This window comes from Nicotiana tomentosiformis, chromosome 2 (assembly GCF_000390325.3).
Source record: "Nicotiana tomentosiformis chromosome 2, ASM39032v3, whole genome shotgun sequence".
NCBI lineage: Eukaryota > Viridiplantae > Streptophyta > Magnoliopsida > Solanales > Solanaceae > Nicotiana > Nicotiana tomentosiformis.
In genome coordinates, this window is record NC_090813.1 from 177702767 (window position 1) to 177724104 (window position 21338).

The following is a 21338-nucleotide window of genomic DNA, read 5'->3' on the forward strand; positions in this document are numbered from 1 at the left end:
CTGCCTCTTTTGCATATAAGTATACTCCATCATTCTCTTTGTTTACCATGGTATCTTAAGCCGAAGTTTGACCCAATAATTTTTCTGTTAAGTCTCTTTCTTTTCTCAATTTTTGCTGGTGTTTCTCCAACTCTGGTTCATAGCGTATCACTTTTTTTGAAGAGTATCGAGTCATACACCAGAGAAATCAAACATGTATCATGCACACAAGTGAGAAACGTGAATACACTAAAGTAAAATTTGGTTCCTGAATTAGTGCTAAAAACTATTTGAAACACTATTGATTGTCAATCCCCAGCAACGACGCCAAAATTTGTCGAGTGCAAAACACAATACAAAATTATTACTCGCTAGTCAAAGATAGTATATATTTATTATCATCTCCACAGGGATTTTATTTAAACATTGTTCGAATAATCTCCAGTTGATTACTATCCAGAAAAATTAACACTTGATTAGATAACTGTTACTACGGTGAACTACTAAAAATTAAGAAAATAACAATTGATCACAAAAGACAGCATATGAGCATCAAAGAAATATCAATAAGAGGGATAAGGGTATTTGACTAGATAGGTGAAAGATAACTGACTCGGGATCCAATTCTTTAGTTAATTCACTCTATAATACGGTTGATTCTCACGAATTCAACCGATAATCAGATTGCACTTGAAGTTATTGTTACTCCTTCGATTAAACGTTAATTTAGTAATTAATCCAATTGAAGCACAATAAATAATTGCAACAATCAAATGTTGGTTATGATTTAAAGGGTAACTTCTCACGAATATTTTCCTATTTTCTAGTTCGATTAACAATTCAGAAGGCTCTTTCGATTACCTATTTGAATCATGAATTTAAACTAGAGTATAAGATGTGAAGAAATTCAAATTCAAACTCCTCTTTCGATTAATTAAAACAATAAATAAGTCACAATACAAATTAAAGCTCCATCAATTAATTCTAACAATTATCAAGAATCCAATCCCTAATCAAGTTATCGAAACACCGTATCTGTCAACATCCTAATGGAAATTACTCCATAACAATGGAGTAATACATCTCAAATAATTTTAAGAACAAATAAAATATCAATTCTAATGATTAGATACAAACTCTTGTATTGCACCGATTGCAGGTTATAGTATTGATGAATTCTTGAGTCTTCTTGCCTTGGTTGGTTCTCCTTGAGTCTTCTTGCCTTGGTTGGTTCTCCAATCTCCCATAGGTCAAATGTGTCTTCAAAATTGTATTTTTGGTGTATTTATACCGTGTAGAAACAAGACCGAACGAAATGACCCTTTCCCGGCCGAACATGGAAATCACTCTAACGATTTTGCACAGCCGCGTCGCACGCCGCGCTGCCCCATGCGGTTCTCTAGTGAGGAAATCTGGAGAGCTTGAACATTTCTTGCCGGGCCACTTTTGCACTACCGCACGGCGCCCCATATGGCACGGTAGTGGCTTTTTCTCAGAGTAAATTCATGTGTTCACTTTTTACTATCCGAACTTGGTCCTCGATCCCCGAACATGATCCCGGCTTAATTTCTTGGACTTCTACTCAGACTTCAAAGCTCCAACTTGCTCAACTTCGCTCCAAATTACCTAAATAGCTCAGAATCATTTCCTATAAGGCATAAAACACGTAATAAGTATAATTCACTATCATTTAAGCTCAAACACACATGAAATGCAGTAATTAGAGTGCAATACTACGGATAAAATACAGGTTTCTAGCTTACCATCAACAACATGTGTTGGAGGCACATCCTCTTCATTTACTAGCTTTCCCCATTTCACCAACCTCCTTCTTCTTTTTTCCTCTTTGTTTTTCTTCAAAACAGTCTCATAAGCTTCTTTCTTTTGCAACCTGGTGGTGGGTCTTTTGAGAATGGGCTCTTTGGGAACTTCCCTACCACTCAAGGCAGCAATGAAGCTTGCCACAGTCTCATTATCATAGTCTTTCTCAATATTTTCATTTTCTTCTTCGGATTGAGATCTCGTCTCAGGAATGATAAAGTTTAACGACTCAGAATCGAAGTGAGGAGAAGGAGCAAGATCAGTACTATTCTGGGTCTCTTTTAAGGAGCAAGGGGTTTCATCCCAAGTAGGAGCAGAGTGCTCTTCTTGGGTAGAGGGATCAGGTCCCTCTATTGTTTCCCCAGTACTACTAACTGGTGCCAAATTTTTAAAAGGCACCAGTTCCCTACCTTCAACTCTATGACTTTCACCTTCCACCTGAGATCCAATGGTCTTATCATCACACTCATATTCTCTAACCAATCCTACCTCTATAGAAATCAGTAGCATGTTCTCAATGGCTTCTCTCTCATTTACCCCCAAAATAGTATCAGAAGATGTAGGGGGAATATTACCTGTCGGAGTGGCTATATTCAGATCAAAGCTTGGAGCGGGCACTACTGATACTTCACCACTGTCGACCACATCTTGTTGAGTTTTAGAGATTTTCCCAACCTTCTGACTGGAGACCTCTTTTCCCTCATCTCTGTTCACTCTGTAATTTCCATGGGTGTTTACCTGCTACGGTATAGAAATGAGTTAGAATTTGCTAGAAAACACTTTTTAGCATTTTATCTGTTCATTCTTTCATAGCCAATCATTGAGGGACCTGGTACTCTGTTTGATTTCATCAGCCCTAATACCAATCGATTCTTTTCAAAGTGCTCTCTGCTCAATGCTTTGGTGAAGATATCTTCTACCTGGTCCTATGTTTTGCACAACTTTATGTACATGAGGCTTTTTTCAACATTATCCCTGAGAAAATGATGTTGCATATCAATGTGCTTTGTACGCTTATGCTGAGCCGGATTCTTTGCCATGTTGAGAGCACTTGTTTTATCATATAGTAGTGGCACACAATCCGAAAACACACCAAAGTCATACAGTTGTTGCTTGATCCACTACCGTTGAGCACAACAAGAGGCAGCTGCCATATATTCATCTTCTACAGTTGAAAAAGTCATAGATTTTTGTTTCTTTGTACCCCATGAAATTAAGCATGACCCTAGAAAGTGATCCATGCCAGATGTGCTCTTTCTATCCACCAGATAACCAGCACCAGCATACCCAATTAGGTCAAAATTGTCTCTTGAAAGATAATAGAGAATCGGGTCATGCGTTCCTTTAAGATACCTTAGAATCCTCTTGGCAGCTTTTAGATTAGATTCCTTTGGACTTGATTGAAATCTAGCACATAATCCCACATTGAATACAATATCTGGTCTGCTAGCTGTGAGATACAAGAGTGAACCAATGATGCCTCTATACATAGTTTTGTTCATAGGAGAACCAGGTTCATCCATGTCCAGACGAGTGGCAGTGGCAATAGGACTATCAATGGTCTTTGAACTTTCCATCTCAAATCTCTTCAGGAGCTCTTTAATGTACTTCTGCTGACTTATCATCGTTCCCTTAGGGGTTTGCTTAACTTGCAACCCTAAGAAAAAATTCAATTCCCCCATCATGCTCATTTCAAACTTGCTTCCCATAAGCTTTACAAATTCCTCACACAAGGAATCATTTGTTCCACCAAACATGATGTCGTCAACATAAACTTGCACAATGAGCAGGTTCCTCCCCCGTTTCTTCAAAAAGAAATAGGGTGTTGTTGATTTTTCCTCTTGTAAAGCCATTTTCAAGAAGAAATTTGGAAAACCTTTCATACCATGCACGAGGGGCCTGTTTCAGCCCATATAATACTTTGTCAAGTTTGAACACATGTTCAGAATGCTAAAGACACTCAAAATTAGGTGGTTGTTTAACGAAAACTTCTTCTTTTAAATATTCATTCAAAATGCACTTTTGACATCCATTTGGAATAGTTTGAATTTCGTATGAGATGCAAAGGCAATGAGGATTTTGATGTCTTCCATTCGAATAACTGGGGCAAAAGTCTCATCATAGTCGATCCCTTCTTTTTGATTGTAGCCTTGAACTACTAACCTGGCCTTGTTCCTTGTTGTATTCCCAAACTCATCAAGCTTGTTTCTGAACACCCACCTGGTTCCTATAACTGTTCTATCTGAGGGTCAAGGAACCTGGTGCCATACACGGTTCCTCTCAAATTGATGGAGTTCATTTTGCATAGTAGTAATCCAGTCAGCATCTTTCAATGCCTCCTTGATGTTTTTAGGCTCAATTTGAGAAAGAAAAGTTGAGAATGTCTTTGATCTGGTTTGAATTTCTGAATCAAGAGGAGTGATCACATTTTGGAGAGGATGTGAACTTTTATACTTCCAGTTAGACACCTGAATCTCAATGTGTGAAGATCCAGGTTCCTCAAAATGGGATCTGTTGTTGGCATCTATGGATGGGTAAGTACCACTTCTCTACTCACCACCAGGGGTTCCTTGCACGGCATCAGCAACTCTGTCCTCTGCTTCAGTTGTTGTGATAGAGGAACCAGGTTCTTCTGTATCAGCTGAAGCAACTATTGTATTTTCTTCGTTGGATTCCTTGACCTAGCTCATCAATTCAGCCTTTCCATTTGCCATAACAATGACTTCTCTAGGAACCTTTGGCTGTTCTCCGTCTTGATCAATTTTATCATGTGAACCTTTCCCACATAAGTGGTGTGAGTCATCAAAGATTACATGTATGCTTTCTTCAACACATTGAGTCCTTTTGTTGTAGACCTGGTATGATTTTCTTTGTGAGGAATATCCAAGAAATATTCCTTCATCACTTTTGGCATCAAATTTTCCTAGCGCTTCCTTACCATTATTGAGAACTAAGCATTTGCATCCAAACGTTCATAGGTGAGTTAGCTTGGGTTTCCTCCCGTTCAGTAATTCATATGGAGTTTTGTTTATGAGGGACCTGATCATGCACCTACTCACCAAGTAGCAAGCAGTGTTGACTGCCTCTGCCCAAAAACCTTTTTCTACGCCGCTGTCAATTAGCATAGTTCTGGCCATGTCATCAAGAGTCCTATTTTTCCTCTCCATAAAACCATTTTATTGGGGTGTTCTGGGAGCTGATAAATTGTGACTTATACCATTTTTAGCACAGAATTCGTCGAATTTTGTATTTTCGAACTCTGTGCCATGATCAGACCTTATACTCACAACATTATGCCTCATCTTCACTTGAATCTGCTTCACAAATGCAACAAAGACTGGAAAAGTTTCATCCTTGGTTTTGAGAAACAAGGTCCATATGAATCTGGAGTAGTCGTCAACTATGACAAAAATGTACTTCTTTCCTCCTCTACTTAACACCCTCATAGGTCCACATATATCCATATGGAGGAGATCAAGTGGCCTTGTGGTGCTTACTTTATTTTTGGGATTGAATGAGGACCTGACTTGCTTTCCTCTTACACATGCATCACACACCTTGTGATCTTTGAACCTTGACTTGGGCAGCCCACGGACCAGGTCCTTCTTGACAAACTTTTTAAGCAGTGAAAAGCTTACATGTCCAAATCTTTTGTGCCACAACTCAACATCATGCACTCAGGCATGTAAGATCCACATTATGCAAAGACTCAAAATTAGCAACATAGATATTTTTGAATCTTTTTGCCAATAGAACCACTTCACCAGTCACGAGATTTGTGACTATGCAAGTCTTGGATAAGAATTCCACTTTGTTTTCTTTGTCACAAATTTGAGAGACATTCAGTAGGCTATATTTCAAGCCACTCACATAGTACACATTCTCAATTGAATGAGTGAGCATCTTCCTAACTCTTCCTACTCCTAGAATGTATCCCTTTTTGCCATTGCCAAAGGACACACTCCCTCCTTGCAGGACTTTGAGGGAAATGAAATCATCAATGCTTCCAGTCATATGCTTAGAGAAGCCACTATCCATATACCATCTTTGGTTGGTTCCTTTCACTTCTCCCTGCACAAGAAGATCAAGGATTACACTTAGCAACCCAAACAAGTTTGGGTCCCTTGTAGTGAAGAAAAGGACGAATTAAACTTCTTTTTGTCCAAGCAGGCATTCCCCTTTTCTCAATGGAGGAACCAGGTTCTTTAGCAGTAGTTACCTTTTCAACAAAAACTTTTTTTTCTGTTGAGACTGAATTCTAGCCTTACGGATTTTTTTAAAGTGCCCAGTGTTATCACAGTGAGTGCAAAGCCAATTATCAGGGACAATAACATACTTGCTATGTGGATTGTAGGGAGTCCTTTCCTTTTAGAACCTGACTCCCTGTATGTTCCCCCCGTTGCTTGTATACATGGCAGTGATTGTATCAGAGGACCAGGTCTACTTTAGAGATTTTTCTAGGTCATTTTTAACTCTGCCTAGATTTTTCTGAAGTTGTCTGTTTCTTTCAAGTTCGGCACACAGACTAGATTTCACCAATTTGAGTTTATTTTCAAGATTAATGTGTGCCTCACTTGCAACTTCCTTTCCCTTTTGGATGTTTCCAAAACTGTTTCCCTTTTTAATTACTCAATTGTTTCTTTTAGATCCATAACTACTACCAACATGTCATCTCTCTCATGATCTACGTTTTCAATTCTTTCAGTTAGAACATATTTTTGTTTCTTTAAAACCTCAATGGTCTTTTTTAGGGCAACCACTACGACTACCAGATCATCTCTCTCAAGTTATACCTCTCCTAGTTCCACAATTAACACATTTTTATCATTTATAAGATTATGATAAACATCAATTAATATATTGGCCAAGGATATAAGCTTCTTTTGAGAGTAAGACTTCAAATTTCTTTGAACGTCTAGAAAGTTTATCTCATCTTCAACATCGTCAGATTTTTCCATCAGGGCAAAGATAGAGTCATATTTAGCTGCTTCACTTTCAACTGCCATCATGGAGGTGTCAGCTTGTTCATCATCTTCCCCATATTTACTGAAAGAATCTCCCCATGCAGCAAAAGCTTGTTTCATAACATTTTCAGCGGCATCTTTTCTCTTGAATTTCTTGTCAGGAACCGGGTTCCTTTTGGTTGCTTTGTTTGTGTTGTGCTTGTACTGGTCTTGCTTGAGGAGAAGAAAATTTTTGATGAAATGTCCTGGCTTCCCACATTTATGACACAAGTCATAACCTCTTAGTTTGCTTGAGCTGCCCATTTTTGGAGTGCCTCTATTCCTGCGAACTATTTTTTGAAATCGCTTTGTCAAGTAGGCCATGTCCACATCCTCACCACTTGACTCATTGTTGTCTGCCTTAAGGGTGAGGTTCTTCTCCTTTGCTCTCTTCTTTCATGGTCCTTCTTCTTCTTCATTTCATAAGTTTTTATATTACTAATGAGTTCATCAATGGTTAGCTCTTGAAGATCTTTTGCCTTTATGATGGCATTAACTTTTCTTTCCCAAGAACTAGGTAGTACGTTAAGTATCTTCCTGACAAGTTTGTTTCTTGGAATGATTTCTCCTAGAGAGTGGAGCTCATTTATGATGGAGAGGAATCGAGTATACATGTCCTGAATGGACTCATCATCCTTCATCCTGAATAGTTCATACTCAGTAGTGAGCATGTCGATCTTTGACTGCTTAACTTGAGTTGTCCCTTTATGTGCTATTTGGAAAGCCTCACAAATCTCCTTGCCGGATTGACAGGCAGAGATTCTGTTATACTCATCTGGACCATTACCACATACGGGGATCTTTTTGCTCGAATATTTTCTCTATAGTTTTGCGGTCAACATCGTTGTACTCCTTCCTTGTTTTTGGAACAGTCATTGCTGGTTCCCCAATGGTATTCATGGGAACAAAGGGGCCATTATAGATGACATCCCAGAGCTCAAAATCATCAGCCATGATAAAATTGTGCATCCTTGTCTTCCACCATCCGTAATACTATCCATTGAATCTTGGTGGTCTGTAGGTTGATTGACTTTCTTCAAACTTTGGTGGAGAAGCCATGTGGATCCTTTCTAGGTGTTAGCCTTGTAGAGAGAACCTGCTCTGATACCAATTGATGTAAACTTAGGGTCCACCAAACTGTATAGATAACCTGATTCTCTATCAGTTTCCATAGAACACACACAAAGCAGTAAGTTAAAAGACACAACAAAGTTTTACGTGGAAAACTCCAGCTCACGGGATTAAAAACCACGACCTACCCTCGTAGGATTTCAACTTCACTAACTGAGCAACTTTCAGATTACAACCTATTGTAGTCTAGGAATTAGCCTCTTAATCCCCCACCTAATTGTAACAACTCTATTACAAGCCTTTTTGTAATAACTATATTACAAAGCACACGCTTTGACTAACTCTAGACAAAACACAAACACAGGGTTTATGATTTTTCAAAAGATCTCCTACAGAAATGCTTCTAATTAAGCTGAGTAGGAGTTACAAAAAGATGACACTAACAAAGACACAACAATACTAAGGACTTATAATAGACTTAATACTGGGATCTGGTCCTTGGTTCTATTGTTGCTTTGTTCTTCACTTACTTGAAATTTGCGGCACACTTGAGAGAGAATTAATGATTTAGGGTTCTGCAAGTGTGTCCATTTCACTTACCTCATGTTGATAATATACAAGTGATATCATTAGGATGATGTATGCAATTATCCGGTATAAGACATGCACAAAGAAGTGACTGTTGCACTGTTGCGTGTGTAAAAAATAGTGCAGCGACTTTACAAATGTAAAGAGTTGACTTGTACTGTCATTAGAGTAACTGATGGACATTTGTTCCCTCTCTTATTTTTTTGACTCAAGTTGTTGGGACTTGTGCTATATTTGAGACTTGTTGTTCTTGAGCACTTTGAGGATGTGTAACAAGTTCCCAATCTGGTTCTTATTAAGAAGTTTGTTAGATCATCAAAATACACTAAGGCACATAACTTAACATCTATAATGGACTGGAAACTAGTTTTCAAATACTAGCTAATGCAAAAAAAAAAAGAGTTGAAGCTTCAGCCTAATTGCTAGTTCCCATGCCTAGAGATAGAGTGTAGGCACAGAATAGGGAGCCACTGCTATCTCTAATAACACCACCTCCTCCACATTTACCTTCTCTACATTTTTCATCAAAATTAAACTTAACATATTCCAAAGGATGTTTTGACCATTTCTACCAGTTTATCAATAGTTACCTATACTTAATATTGGAAGGAGGAATGTCAAAAAGTTTTTTCCAAATGTTCTGGGTCATTTCTCCATTGTAGAAGAAATGATCAATAGTTTCAAAGCTAGGATTTCTGTAACAACAACATCTTGAGGGCATCGGTAGGTATTATATCCCTTAGAACTGTCCAGACAATGAAGTTCATCTTAAAAGGAGCCTCTTTTTGCTAGGTTATTCTATCAATACGTTTTTTGTTTCTTCTTTCTAATTAAACACATGCCATGTTGATGCCATCGAAAATTGCCCTTTAATATCAGCTATCTAGATTGGTCTATCTGGAATAATTAATAAGACTAAGATTAAACTGAGGATTATCTATAACTTGCATAAATTTATCACGGATAAAATCTTCCCACCCACTCCATCTTCATTGACCTTCATCATAGACCTTATATAGTTTAGGATAGACCATCAGGAAGGAAGTTCAATAAAGTCCATCCAATTATCATTCCAAAAGTGCCTCTCTCCTTTACCTATGTTCCATAGAATATGTATAGCAACTTTCTCTTTAATATTTCACATTTACATTCCAAGATTGGGATTAACCTAGATATCTTTTTTTTCAAAAGGTGGATTCTCTAATAATATTTAGTCATAGTGAACGTAATTTTCTGAAATTTGTTCCTCCTTCAGAGTAAGGTTGGCAAAGTTCCATGATGCCCAGTGTAACTTTCTCTTCTCAGTTGATCCATCCTAGAAAAACCTTACCAGTGACCATCAGCGGCGGATACACTGCGGATCCACCGTGTAAAATATAGTTCACGTGAATCCGTGGTCCTCGACTTAAAGTATATATATAATATACATAATTTGGCAAAATTATATTGTAACGACCCGACCGGTCGTTTTGATATCTAGCACGTCGTTCGGCGGTTTGAGACCTTGAGTAACTTTACTTCATGTTTTTTGACTTGTACGTGTAGACGGAATTAAATTTCATGATGTTTGGAGTTGATTCGGAAGAAAACTTCTCAATTCGGAAGCTTTAAGTTGGAAAAGTTGACCAAGGTTTGACTTTTGAGTAAACGACCTCGGAATCAGGATTTAAAGGTTCCAATAGGTTCGTATGATGATTTCGGACTTGGGCGTATATTCAGGTTGAGTATCGGGTGGCTCGAGAGTATTTCAACCCTTATTGTGGAAAGTTGGCATTTTGAAGGTTTTAGAATTTTTTAAGTTTGGTTTGAAGTAGATTTTGGTGTTATCGATGTCTGTCTAGAGTTCCGATTTGTATCATGATTTGTGACTTGCACGTGAAGTTTGGCGTCATACTGGAATGTTTAAGTGAAATTCAGACGCGTTTGGCGAAGTTTGAAAGTTTGAAAGTTGATAGAAGAATTTTGACCGTCGATTTGTGGTTTTGATGTTATTTGTGGCGTTTTGAGCCTTTGGATAGGTTCGGATAAGGTATTGGGACTTGTTTGTGTAATTAAACGGGGTCCTGGGGGTCTCAGGTGTGATTCGGGGTGGTTTCAGACCAAGGTTGGGTGATTTGTTGATGTGGTGCTAGTGTCTGGTTTTGTTCTTCGCGAACGTGAAAGGATGCACGCATTCACGAAGAAAGATTTTTTTGACTTCTTGGAAATGCTAATCGCGAACGCGGAAGAGGGGTCGCAAATGTAGAGAAGAAGCTCGGGTTCCCTTCGCTAACGTGACCGGGAGTCGCGAATGCGTAGAAGGATGGGGAGCTGAGGGCCTGGAGGTGTTAAGCCTTCGCAAACACGGCTTAATGACCGCGAACGAGAAGCATCAGGACCCGGAGGCATCGCGAACATGAGGTGGGGTACACGAACGCAAAGAAGGATTTTTGGTCAGTGGATTTTTGACCTTCGCGATCGTGAGGGTATTTCCACGATCGCATCGAAGAAGGACCTGAGCAGACTTGTTTTTAAGTCGGGACTTAGCTCTCATTTCTCTCATTTTGCACTTGGGTAGCCGAATATGGGAAACTATTTTGAGGAGATTTTCATCAAGCAACCCAAGGTAAGTGATTCCCACTTGTTGTAAGTTAAATACATGGATTATATTTGGATTTAAACATGAAAATTGGTAAAAAATGTGGAGATTTTGAAGAAAACCTAAAAATTATATTTTTGGATTTTGACCGCGAAATTGGATATGAAATTAAGAATAAATGATGTATCTGAGTTCGTGGTGTTATGGTTAATATTTATTTTTGAAAAGTTTTAGAATCTAGGCATGTGGGCATGAGGGTTGACTTTGTTGACTTTTCGAGCGGAGTTGGAAATTATTATAAATTGTTAAATTATAAGCATTGGAGTATATTTTGATTGATTTGTACATTGTTTGACTAGTTTCGGATCGATGGTCATTGGTTAGAGGTGTTAGAGGGGCGTTGGAGCAGGTTATAGAACTTCGGAGCGAAGTAAGTCTCATGTCTAACCTTATGAGGGGAAAACTACCTCCTAGGTGACATATTTGATATGTGATACTTATTTTGGGGGCTACGTACGTACGAGGTGATGAGAGTCCGTACATAGTTAGATTCATGTCTATGTCCGGGTAGACCTAGGACTTTACCATACAATAAATTATGTTACTTGAATTTAATTATTAGTTTAATTACTTGAAGACTATAAGTGAAAGCTGATAGAGATCATGTTAGATCGAATCTCAATTCCGTAAGTTATTTGGCAGGATAATCGATTGATGGTAAATAGCATTTTTACGTTACGTCTCTGACCCCTATATAGTAAATACGCGAGTCGTAAGTCGATAAGTTTCTTCTCTTCATGGGGATCGCGCCGAACGCCTCGACAGTATATGTATATATGAGATGCATCCATGGATCGGGTCGTGCGACCTTGACAGTGAATGTACACGGCTATATGGATCGGGCCGAACGACCTCGACATAATTCGTGCGTAAAATTATTAGGAGTCTGAATACCCTCGAGATTATCCTCTAGATTAAACTTGAAAATTACATAATATTCTCTTTATGACCCGAAATCGGATATCTAATTGATGGTTCTTATTTGTTGAGATAGCATGTGGCACTTGGGGATATTTAAACTGATGATATTTGTTAACGGATTTCCTATCTATTGCCCCTTATTTTATTGATTCTTGTTGTATTTTATGCCCGCTTATGATTCCTGCATTTTATTCATTAGACCACTAGTAAGTGTCGATGTCGACCCCTCGTCACTAATTCTCCGGAGTTAGGCTAGATACTTACTGGGTATGCGTTGATTTACGTACTCAGACTGCACTTCTGCACTAAACGTGTAGGATTTGATAGGTTTATTTGGTGGTCATCCTGGCGCGTAGGCACAACTGTTGAGGGGACTTTATGGCGAGCTTCTTTTCTATGCTACGCACAGCAGCCCTCAGAGTCTTCATCTTATTTATTTACTCTACCTTGACTATTTTATTTTCCAGACAAATGTATTATTGTTGCACTCTTTAGCAGACGCTCATGCACTTGTGACGCCGTATTTTGGGATGTTCTAGAATTTGTTTATGGTTTTTGCTTAACATTGACACACTTTTACTTTATATTTTATTTAAATTGTATGTATCTACGATTTTTAATGCATTTGTTTCTCTATCTAATAAGATTCATAATTTCAAAAATAATAAAAGGAATAATAAGTTGGTAGTTCACCGTTGGCTTGCCTAACGGTGACGTTGGGCGCCATCACGACCTATAGTGAATTTTGGATCGTGACATACATATACATATTTGATGGAACCCATGGTCAAAAAAGGTGAAGTGGTGCATTGGTTTTGGCCCCTTATTTCCAATAGCCTAATGGCCAAAAGAGGCGAAGTGGTGCACTGGTTTTGGCTCCTTATTTCTAATAGCCTAAGGTCGGGAGATTGAATCTCCCGCCAAATGTTTTGTTTAATTTTTTTAAAATATTTCTTTTCTTTCTATTTCTACTAACGTAACTTTTCTTTTTATTTTTTAAATCACTAAAGCAATTAGCAATATTAATTCCCAAATTCCCAGTTCCCACGCTCGGAGTTTTCTCGATTTCCCCATCCCAAAATATAATATTATTCCCTAAACTAATCCCAAAATTTAAAAAACATTAAACCCTAGTCAGTTAATTATTATATACTATTGTTCTTGTCTGTAATAAAATGGTTAGATTCAAAGCATTAGAAGATTTTCCTGGTAACTGGGTAAGTGGTAAAGCTTTATTTCTATTTATTTTTGAAGAGAATTCTTCTTTTGTTTCAATCTGTTCCATGATTTTCTTGAAATTTCTAGCAATTCTTGAAATTTGAATTAAAGATACTTTTCGAAAGAGAAGTGGAAGATGAGACTTGAGAGTCTTGGTAGTATTGCGGTCATGATTGTCCATTAATTGATTGGCTTGATTTGTTTCTCCCTCTGTTCTCTTAGTTAGCATATGTAGTTAATGAAAATTGGACGGACCATATTACAAATTGTTTGGCATCTAGAGAGATTTTGAGTTGCTTTACAGTAATAGGCACATGCCATTGTTGAACAACCAGAATCTTCTTTGGATCAGTGAAAACTCCTGCAGCTGAGATAAAATGCCCTAAGTACTCCATATTTGCCACCCCAAAAACACATTTAGAGTATTTGTCCAGTAAGCTGTTGTTCACCATAAGTTCAAATACTTGCTGGAGATGTTGTACATGGTCTTGTAAGTGCACACTATAAACTAAAATGTCATCGAAGAAAACTAATACAAATTTCCTTAAAAACTGTTGAAATAAATGATTCATAAGACATTGAAATGTAGAGGGAGCATTTGTTAAACCAAAGGGCATGACTAGGTATTCATAATGGCCTAAGTTGAGTTTTAAAAGCAGTTTTTGGGATGTCTTCAGGCACTATTCTAATCTGATGGTAACCCGATCTTAGATCAATCTTAGAAAAGACTGTAGCTTAGTTAGTTCATCCAAAAGATCATCTATAATGGGAATGGGGAACTTGTCCTTAATTGTGCATTGGTTTAACTCCCTATAATCAGCACACAACCTCCATGACCCATACTAGTCATCCATCTTTTAGTTCGAATATAGCTCCTGAAATCCAAAGAGAGACAATCTCATCTCCTCCTTCAAATGTTGATAGTGTTCTTGAGTTGGGATCTCCCAATCCTGATCCGAAAGAAAGAATACTGATTTTTCAATATGCCCCTAATATTCGAGATGAAGTGAGGAGACATTATATTCAGCAAGGGCCTTGTCAACCGAGTGGTCACGCTTTTCCTAAAACTAAGTTTGAGAACAAAATGTGTCAATTTAATCCCGATTGGTTTAAGGGCCCATATTCTCAATAGTTAGAATATAGCATAAAAGTTGATGCTGCATTTTGTTTGTATTGTTATTTATTTAAGAATGAACTTAAAAGTCGTGGTAATGCGGGGATGCATTTACAAAAAATGGCTTTAAGAGTTGGAACAAAGTTATTGAAAGACTTAGAATGCATGTTGGTGAAGTAAATAGTATCCATCACAAATGTTTCAACAAGATGCAAGATTTGAAAAATCAAGAACAATCGATTCAATCTTCTTTTCACAAGCAAAGTGAGAAAGCGAAAAGTGATAATCGGATTAGCTTAAATGCCTCGGTTGATGTGGTAAGATTTCTCTTAAGAAATGGATTGTCATTTCGTGGTCATGATGAGAGTGAAGATTCCGAATATAAAAGTATTTTTTCTTGAACTTTTGGAACTTCATGGGGATAAGCATTCAAATGTGGAAAAGGTAATATTACATAAAGCTTCAAAAAATGATATGATAATTTCTCCAGCAATTCAACAGGATATTATGGATGCTTGTGCTAAAGAAACAATTAAAGTTATCATCAAAGATTTGGATGGTGATTTCTTTGGGATATTAGTTGATGAATCAAATGACATCTCACATAAAGAGCAAATGGCCCTAGTTATACGATATATTAACAAAAGTGGGGAGGTGATAGAGCAAATTTTGGGTATTGTCCACGTGAATGATACATTTGCACTATCATTACAGAAAATAATTAATGATTTGTTTTTGGTTCACTCATAAAGATTATCCAATCTACGTGGACAAGGTTATGACGGAGCTAGTAATATGCAAGGAAGAATAAATGGCTTGAAGTCCTTATTTTACAAGAAGCCCATCTGCATATTGTATACATTGTTTTGCCCATCAGTTGCAATTGACACTTGTAGCTCTTTCCAAAAAGCACCCGAATGTGAATAATTTTTTTTTATGTTGCCACTAATGCATTGAATACTATCGGAGTATCCTTCAAACATAGGGAATTACTTCGACAACACCAAGTAGAGAAGCTAGAAGAATTACTTGAATCTGGAAAAATAATTACTGGGCAAGGATTGAATCAAGAACGTGAACTCCAACGACCGGATGATACTCGCTGGGATCCCATTTTAAGACCTTGGAAAATTTTATGATTATATTTTCTTAGATTACTAATGTGTTTAAAGACATGCAATAGAATAGTTCTCATTCTCTTGAGAGATTTGCAGTAAAATATCTTTTGAAAAATATTCATGAATTTGAATTTATGTTTTTGTTGCACTTGATGTTAGAGATGTTGCTTCTTACAAATGAATTGAACAAAGCTTTACAATAGAAAGATCAAGACATCGTTAATGCTATGAGCTTGCTTGACCTTGTAAAGATAAGATTGCAAACGATGAGAGAAAATGAATTGGAGTCTTTGATGAATGAGGTTTAATCATTTTATGGTAAACATGATGTTATCATTCCCAAAATGGATGAAGACTATCCAAGGTCGAAGCGTAAGAAGTCTGAAGTTTCTTATGCACATCACTTTAGTAGGGAAGTATTTGATGTAGTTATTGATTTGCAACTTCATGAGATAAATCGTCGTTTTGAGTAGTGACTAGTGACTTACTCCTTGGTATGACTTGCTTGAATTGGGTTAATTCATTTGCTAATTTTGACAAAGACAAAATCATAAAATTGGCCGAATATTATCCAAGTGAGTTTGATGACAACAAGCTTCGAGATCTCAACTTTCAGCTTGATAGTTTCTTTGACTATGCTCGAACGTGTGATAGCAAGTTTGTCAACTTGAAGAAAATTAAGGATCTTGTTATAGTGATGGCAAAGACAAAATTGGATCAAACTTGGTGTCATGTTTATTTACTTATGAAGCTTACTTTGATTCTACATGTTGCTACTGCAAGCGTGGAAAGAGCATTCTCCTCAATGAAGCTCATAAAAAATGATCTACGTAATAGCATTAGTGAAGAATTTTGGATTAATACCTCTTTTTGGTGGATGAATAACGGCTAGTAAATGCACTAAGAGAGCCAAAAGAATTTTCTTAATGAGAACAGATCTACCCATGTTGATAATAATTTTTCATGCCACCCTGAGATTCTGCTAAGTCGTTTAGATATCATATCGGAGTATATAGCAATTGTTTATCTCCCCACATACAATGGGCACCCAAGAAGTTGTGTTCCATTCTAGTAATTCTTCGAATTCTTTCTATCTCTTCAGTTTGTGAGTTGGGGGCCTGGGATTACACATGATTTGTGCTTGTTGACTTGATCTCCTGAAATCATTTCATATCTCTCTAGATCCTTCGGCATGAGTTCTAAAGAGTACCTACATCCACTAGAAAATAAAATGATGTCATAGGCAAATGTAAGGTGATTTATGAGAAGACCCCTCTTACTCATATGGAAGCGAGATAAGTCTTCTCTGTTTGCAATCTCATTAATAGTCTGTTTGGCCAAGCCTTTTTGGCCAAAAGTATTTTTTTGGTGGCCAAAAGTATTTTTTTAAAAGATAAGGTGTTTGACCATGTTTTTAGTAGGAAAAAAGTGCTTTGAGTAGAAGGATAAGTTGTTTTTTTGAAGTAGAAAAAGTAATTCCCAAAAATATTTTTTTTAAAAAGCACTTTTGAAAAATAAATATATACTTAAAAGTACATTTTAAAAGTTTGGTCAAACACTAATTGTTGCTCAAAAGTGTTTTTCAAATTAATTAGCAAAACACAAAGTGTTTCTCACCAAAAGTACTTTTGAAAAAAATATTTTTCAAAATAAGAAGATTTTAAAAGCTTGGCCAAATATACTACAGTCCTACAGTTTATTGTGACATCCTAGATGAATCCCAAATCGACAAAACACTGAAAAGATGTTGGGCATATAAGTAGACACAGCTTAGACTTTAGTGACGCAGTTTAAAGTCGTGCGGGCCTAGGCTCAAAGCGGACAATATCACTAGTGGGTAGGCTGTTACAAAACGGTATCAGAGCCACTCCGCGTGCAACCTTGAACGGTGGTGGGGCAAACCTCAGCGAGGACACTGAGTCCCTAAGGGAGGTGTATGTGATACCCTAGGCGAATCCCACATCGACAATGGATCTGCCCTTGATTAAGCCAATTTAATTCTTACTGATTATATTAGAAAAAAATCTTATAGAATCTAGAATTAAGCAACTTAAGCAAAAATCCTACCGATGATATTACAAATGCTACAATGCATGTGTGGGTGAAGTACTTAGGCATGTCAGTCGCATGCCATATTTCTATTGGATATTATACTACTAAATACAAATAATTATTATATTCTCTGTACGCCTCCTTATTTTCTAGTTATTTGTCTTATTCATTTTTCCCCTTCTCTTCGTCATTTTCTCCATACCCATTACCTTCTCCGGGAACCCACCGGCCACCACCACATCCTCTTCGATGTCGATGAGACCCCTGCAATAACAAAAGTCTTCTAGAAAATAATTTGTGTTATCAAGACAATTTAAGTATGATGAAACACTATAAATTCAAAAATTGAAAGCAAAGGTTCAAATTATTGAACAGCGGTTTGAGATTTGAAAAACAAACTCATTACTGTAGCAAATGCAGTTGCCATTGTTATCGATTTTTGTTCTCTGGCTACGACTCTTCTACCAGTCGATAATAACTTTTGCGCACCCACAGAGGAAAAATATATTTTTGATCATTTTGGGATTAAAGTGCACCAAACTCCGGCGATCTTCGTCTAAAAGCTAAATTTTTCATTTGATGTTTATATATATATATATATATATATATATATATATATATATATATATGATCTTTTATATAAATATATGTCATTTTATCAATTTATTGGTGCATATTAGTCTTTATTTTCAATTGAAATTGTTAACGGGAGTAAATTATTATGAGGGAATACGTTGACTGAGGTTACAATGGTAGTATACATTGTGTGGAAAAAAATGTGGTGGTTTTATTGTTAAGAAGAAAGAAAAGTGAGGGTTATAGAAAATAATGAACCAAAGAGACCCTAACAAGAATAACAGGGTGAAACAAAGAATCACAGGGTGGGCTAGACATTACTAATTTATTAATCCATAAAAAGTCCCCAAAACAAGAAACAGAGAAAGAATAAAGCTACAAATAGACACTACTTGCCAACAATTAGTCATTAAGTCATGCTACCAAAAATAGCAACAAAAAGCTACCAATGAAGTACAATATTCAAAAAACCTAGGCAAAAACGGATTTTTTTTCTGATGGGTATGGTTGGAATTCATTGAAAACACATATATTAGGTAATATACAAAACTTAAAAAAGATTGAAGATGATTTGAATTGATTTGGAGTCAAAATTCGTTATCAATGATATACGATATAAAAAAAAATTAGGCAAAACGGATTTTTCCAATGGGTATGACTAAAATACAGTGAAAATACATAAATTAGGCGATATATAAAATTTGAGGAAGATTGGTACGGAAGATTAGTAGTGATTTAACTAGTTTGGAGTAAAAATTCGTAGTTCAAATCGAGTTTTAAAAAAAAAAATCTACAACACATGTATCAAAATGTATCTCACTTTTATCTCACACACAGATATGTATTGATATACAAGTTATACACAAGGGATACATATTTAATACATATGAGATATACAAATGATATATGAGGGGTACATAGCGAGATAAATATCTCATCTTTTTCCATGTTCATCTTCTATTTCGAATTTGGCTCAAATTTCAATTTAAATCTCCATCATATCATCCCAAAATTGAGATTCTAACTCCTTGAGATATACTCAATCTATTTCAATAACACCCACCTTGAAACAAATTCTAATTAACCCAAAATTTTAAACTCAAGCTCAAGCGAGCTTCAATGGCCATAAGTTAATTAGTTTGTAATTGGTTATTAGATAACTTGATAATGTGATAAAAATTTACACTATTAATTTGTCTTCAATTGTCTTGTTTGTAATTGATCAAATCTTACTAAAATTATTGTCAATTTTATTTTTGGGAGTGTAGTTCGTCTTCAGTTATCTTATTTGCAAAAGCATACCAAACAATTCAAATGTGATGTGAAGAACAACAAGCAATTCAAAGACGCCATGAAGCATCTTTGGATTTCAAGGCTAGTCGCGAGAATTTAAGGTGTTGGCAAATTAAGGGTGTCTACCAGTTAGCATAGCTGATAGGTCACTTTGTATAATTATAATAAGAAAGGTATTGATACGAAAGGCAAAATTTCACATAAAAACAACTCGGCTCCCTACTTTTCAATTTTCGTAGCTCATATTTTAATTTACAACCAACTAGCCTAAAAATAATAGGCTAAGATTCAACATTCAACTCCAATAGATTCTCGAAATTACTAATTAATTCTTTTAAAAAAAATTACTCAAACTTTTAAGTTAATTTTTGAATCAGTAATTGTGACTCAAATATTAGCTCAACAAACCAAATCCATTTGGGTGGTGAAAATTAGATTTTTAACAAGCTTAAATATGTGGGTTTAAATTTCGAATTTGATTTTGTGAGAAATTTGGAGTGGGTGTTATTTAGACTTGTTAGAAATAGTATAAGGAGGTTGTATATAAAATTTGAAGTCATTTAATGGAGATTTGGACTGGTTTTGAACAAGAATTGCAACTGAAAATCGTGAAAGAAGTTCATCTACAGATGTTTGTATAAAGGTGTATAATAGTGTATAAGATGTGTTTATACTCTCATATACACCATTATACATAATTATATACAATTATACAAAAAACTAACTTCGTCTTCTTCCTTGCATCTTTTATGAAATTTAACCCAAATCTTGCTCAAATCTACTCTAAAACATTTCAAATTTAATTTGAACTCCTTTTGATATTTTCAATCAATTGGAACAACACTCAATCCAAACAACTAACAAACTCAAAAAATCCTATTTTTGAAAGCAAAGCTTTGAATGGCCTTCAGTGGTGGACTTCTTGTTACGCCCCAAAACTGAGGAGCGCGATCGGCGCTCAACCGAGTGAACCCGACTGAGCAAACCTGTTAGATTTCATTCTACCCAAATTCATCCGTGAATAAAGAGGAGATGTACTCCGTTAATAATTAAATACTGAAGAGATTTCATTAACCGCTTCCATTTCATTCCCAGTAACTGCATCATTCAATATTTCCAAAATAGTATGAGTTTATAGATTTAATAAAAACATGTTTCCAAATACCAACAGTTCTAATCCAATTTCCAATATCAAATACCACCCACAACCTATCTACGGAGCCTCTAAGTACAACTGAAGAGTAATATGGAAATGACACCAACAAGGCCCCGGCTATACTTCAACCATAAAGTACATGAGAAACAAAAGATATATGACTCCGAAATGAAGTGGGGCTCATCAAATCAGCTGAAAAGAGTGTATTGCTATCACTAATCAATGCCACCTGCTGTAGAACCACCTGCATCCATTAAAGATGAAGCGCCCCCGGCAAAAGGGACGTTAGTACTGTCGAATAGCACTAGTGTATATAGCTAGAAATCCTCTTTCAAAATAGAATGCCCAGATGATCTCTACGTGGAACACATAATATAATATAATTGAAACAGCCTGTACAAACAAGGACAACAAAAGGGGCACCTATAATGTGTCTCATTAGACCGTCCTTAGTGTTCACATATCATATTATACACTTATGCATTTTGTAGACCGTCCATAGTATTTATTCATACCGTACACCTATACCTCTTATACACAATGCATATATGCGTTTCATAGACCGTCCACAAGATTTCATATCACAATGGATTTCATAACACAATGTACCTATGCGTTCCTAGACCGTCCACAGGATTTCATATCACAATGCATCTATGTGTTTCATAGATTGTCCACAGGATTTCATATCACAATGGATTTCATAACACAATGTACCTATGCGTTTCATAGACCGTCTACAGGATTTCATATCACAATGTACCTATGCGTTCATAGACCGTCCACAGGA

At 36.5% G+C, this 21338-nt stretch overlaps 2 protein-coding genes across 2 annotated transcripts; one reads left to right on the plus strand and one right to left on the minus strand.

Moving 5' to 3' along the window:
* Positions 1–4049: 4049 nt before the first annotated feature.
* On the minus strand, positions 4050–7067 carry LOC138906158 (uncharacterized). Its single transcript, XM_070194682.1, has 6 exons — positions 6594–7067; positions 5671–5871; positions 5018–5414; positions 4536–4750; positions 4358–4481; positions 4050–4204 (listed from the first exon to the last, which is right to left on the minus strand). The coding sequence occupies exons 1-6, from the start codon at positions 7065–7067 to the stop codon at positions 4050–4052; spliced, it is 1566 nt and encodes a 521-aa protein (XP_070050783.1).
* An 8900-nt stretch (positions 7068–15967) lies between these two features.
* Positions 15968–16363, plus strand: LOC138906159 (uncharacterized). The gene has a single exon (XM_070194683.1). It carries the CDS (start codon positions 15968–15970, stop codon positions 16361–16363), a length of 396 nt encoding a protein of 131 aa, XP_070050784.1.
* The last annotated feature ends 4975 nt before the right edge of the window (positions 16364–21338 follow it).

What these genes read in the sequence shown, in the direction of transcription:
- LOC138906159 (XM_070194683.1), top strand. Translation starts at nt 15,968, where the DNA reads ATGACTTGCTTGAATTGGGTTAATTCATTTGCTAATTTTGACAAAGAC.
- LOC138906158 (XM_070194682.1), bottom strand. Translation starts at nt 7,067, where the DNA reads ATGGGCAGCTCAAGCAAACTAAGAGGTTATGACTTGTGTCATAAATGT. An exon ending in CAATTGAGAATGTGTACTAT is followed by an intron (nt 5,415 to 5,670) that starts GTGAGTGGCTTG and finishes CTGCTTAAAAAG; the next exon opens with TTTGTCAAGAAGGACCTGGT. An exon ending in AAGACGGAGAACAGCCAAAG is followed by an intron (nt 4,482 to 4,535) that starts GTTCCTAGAGAA and finishes TTGATGAGCTAG; the next exon opens with GTCAAGGAATCCAACGAAGA.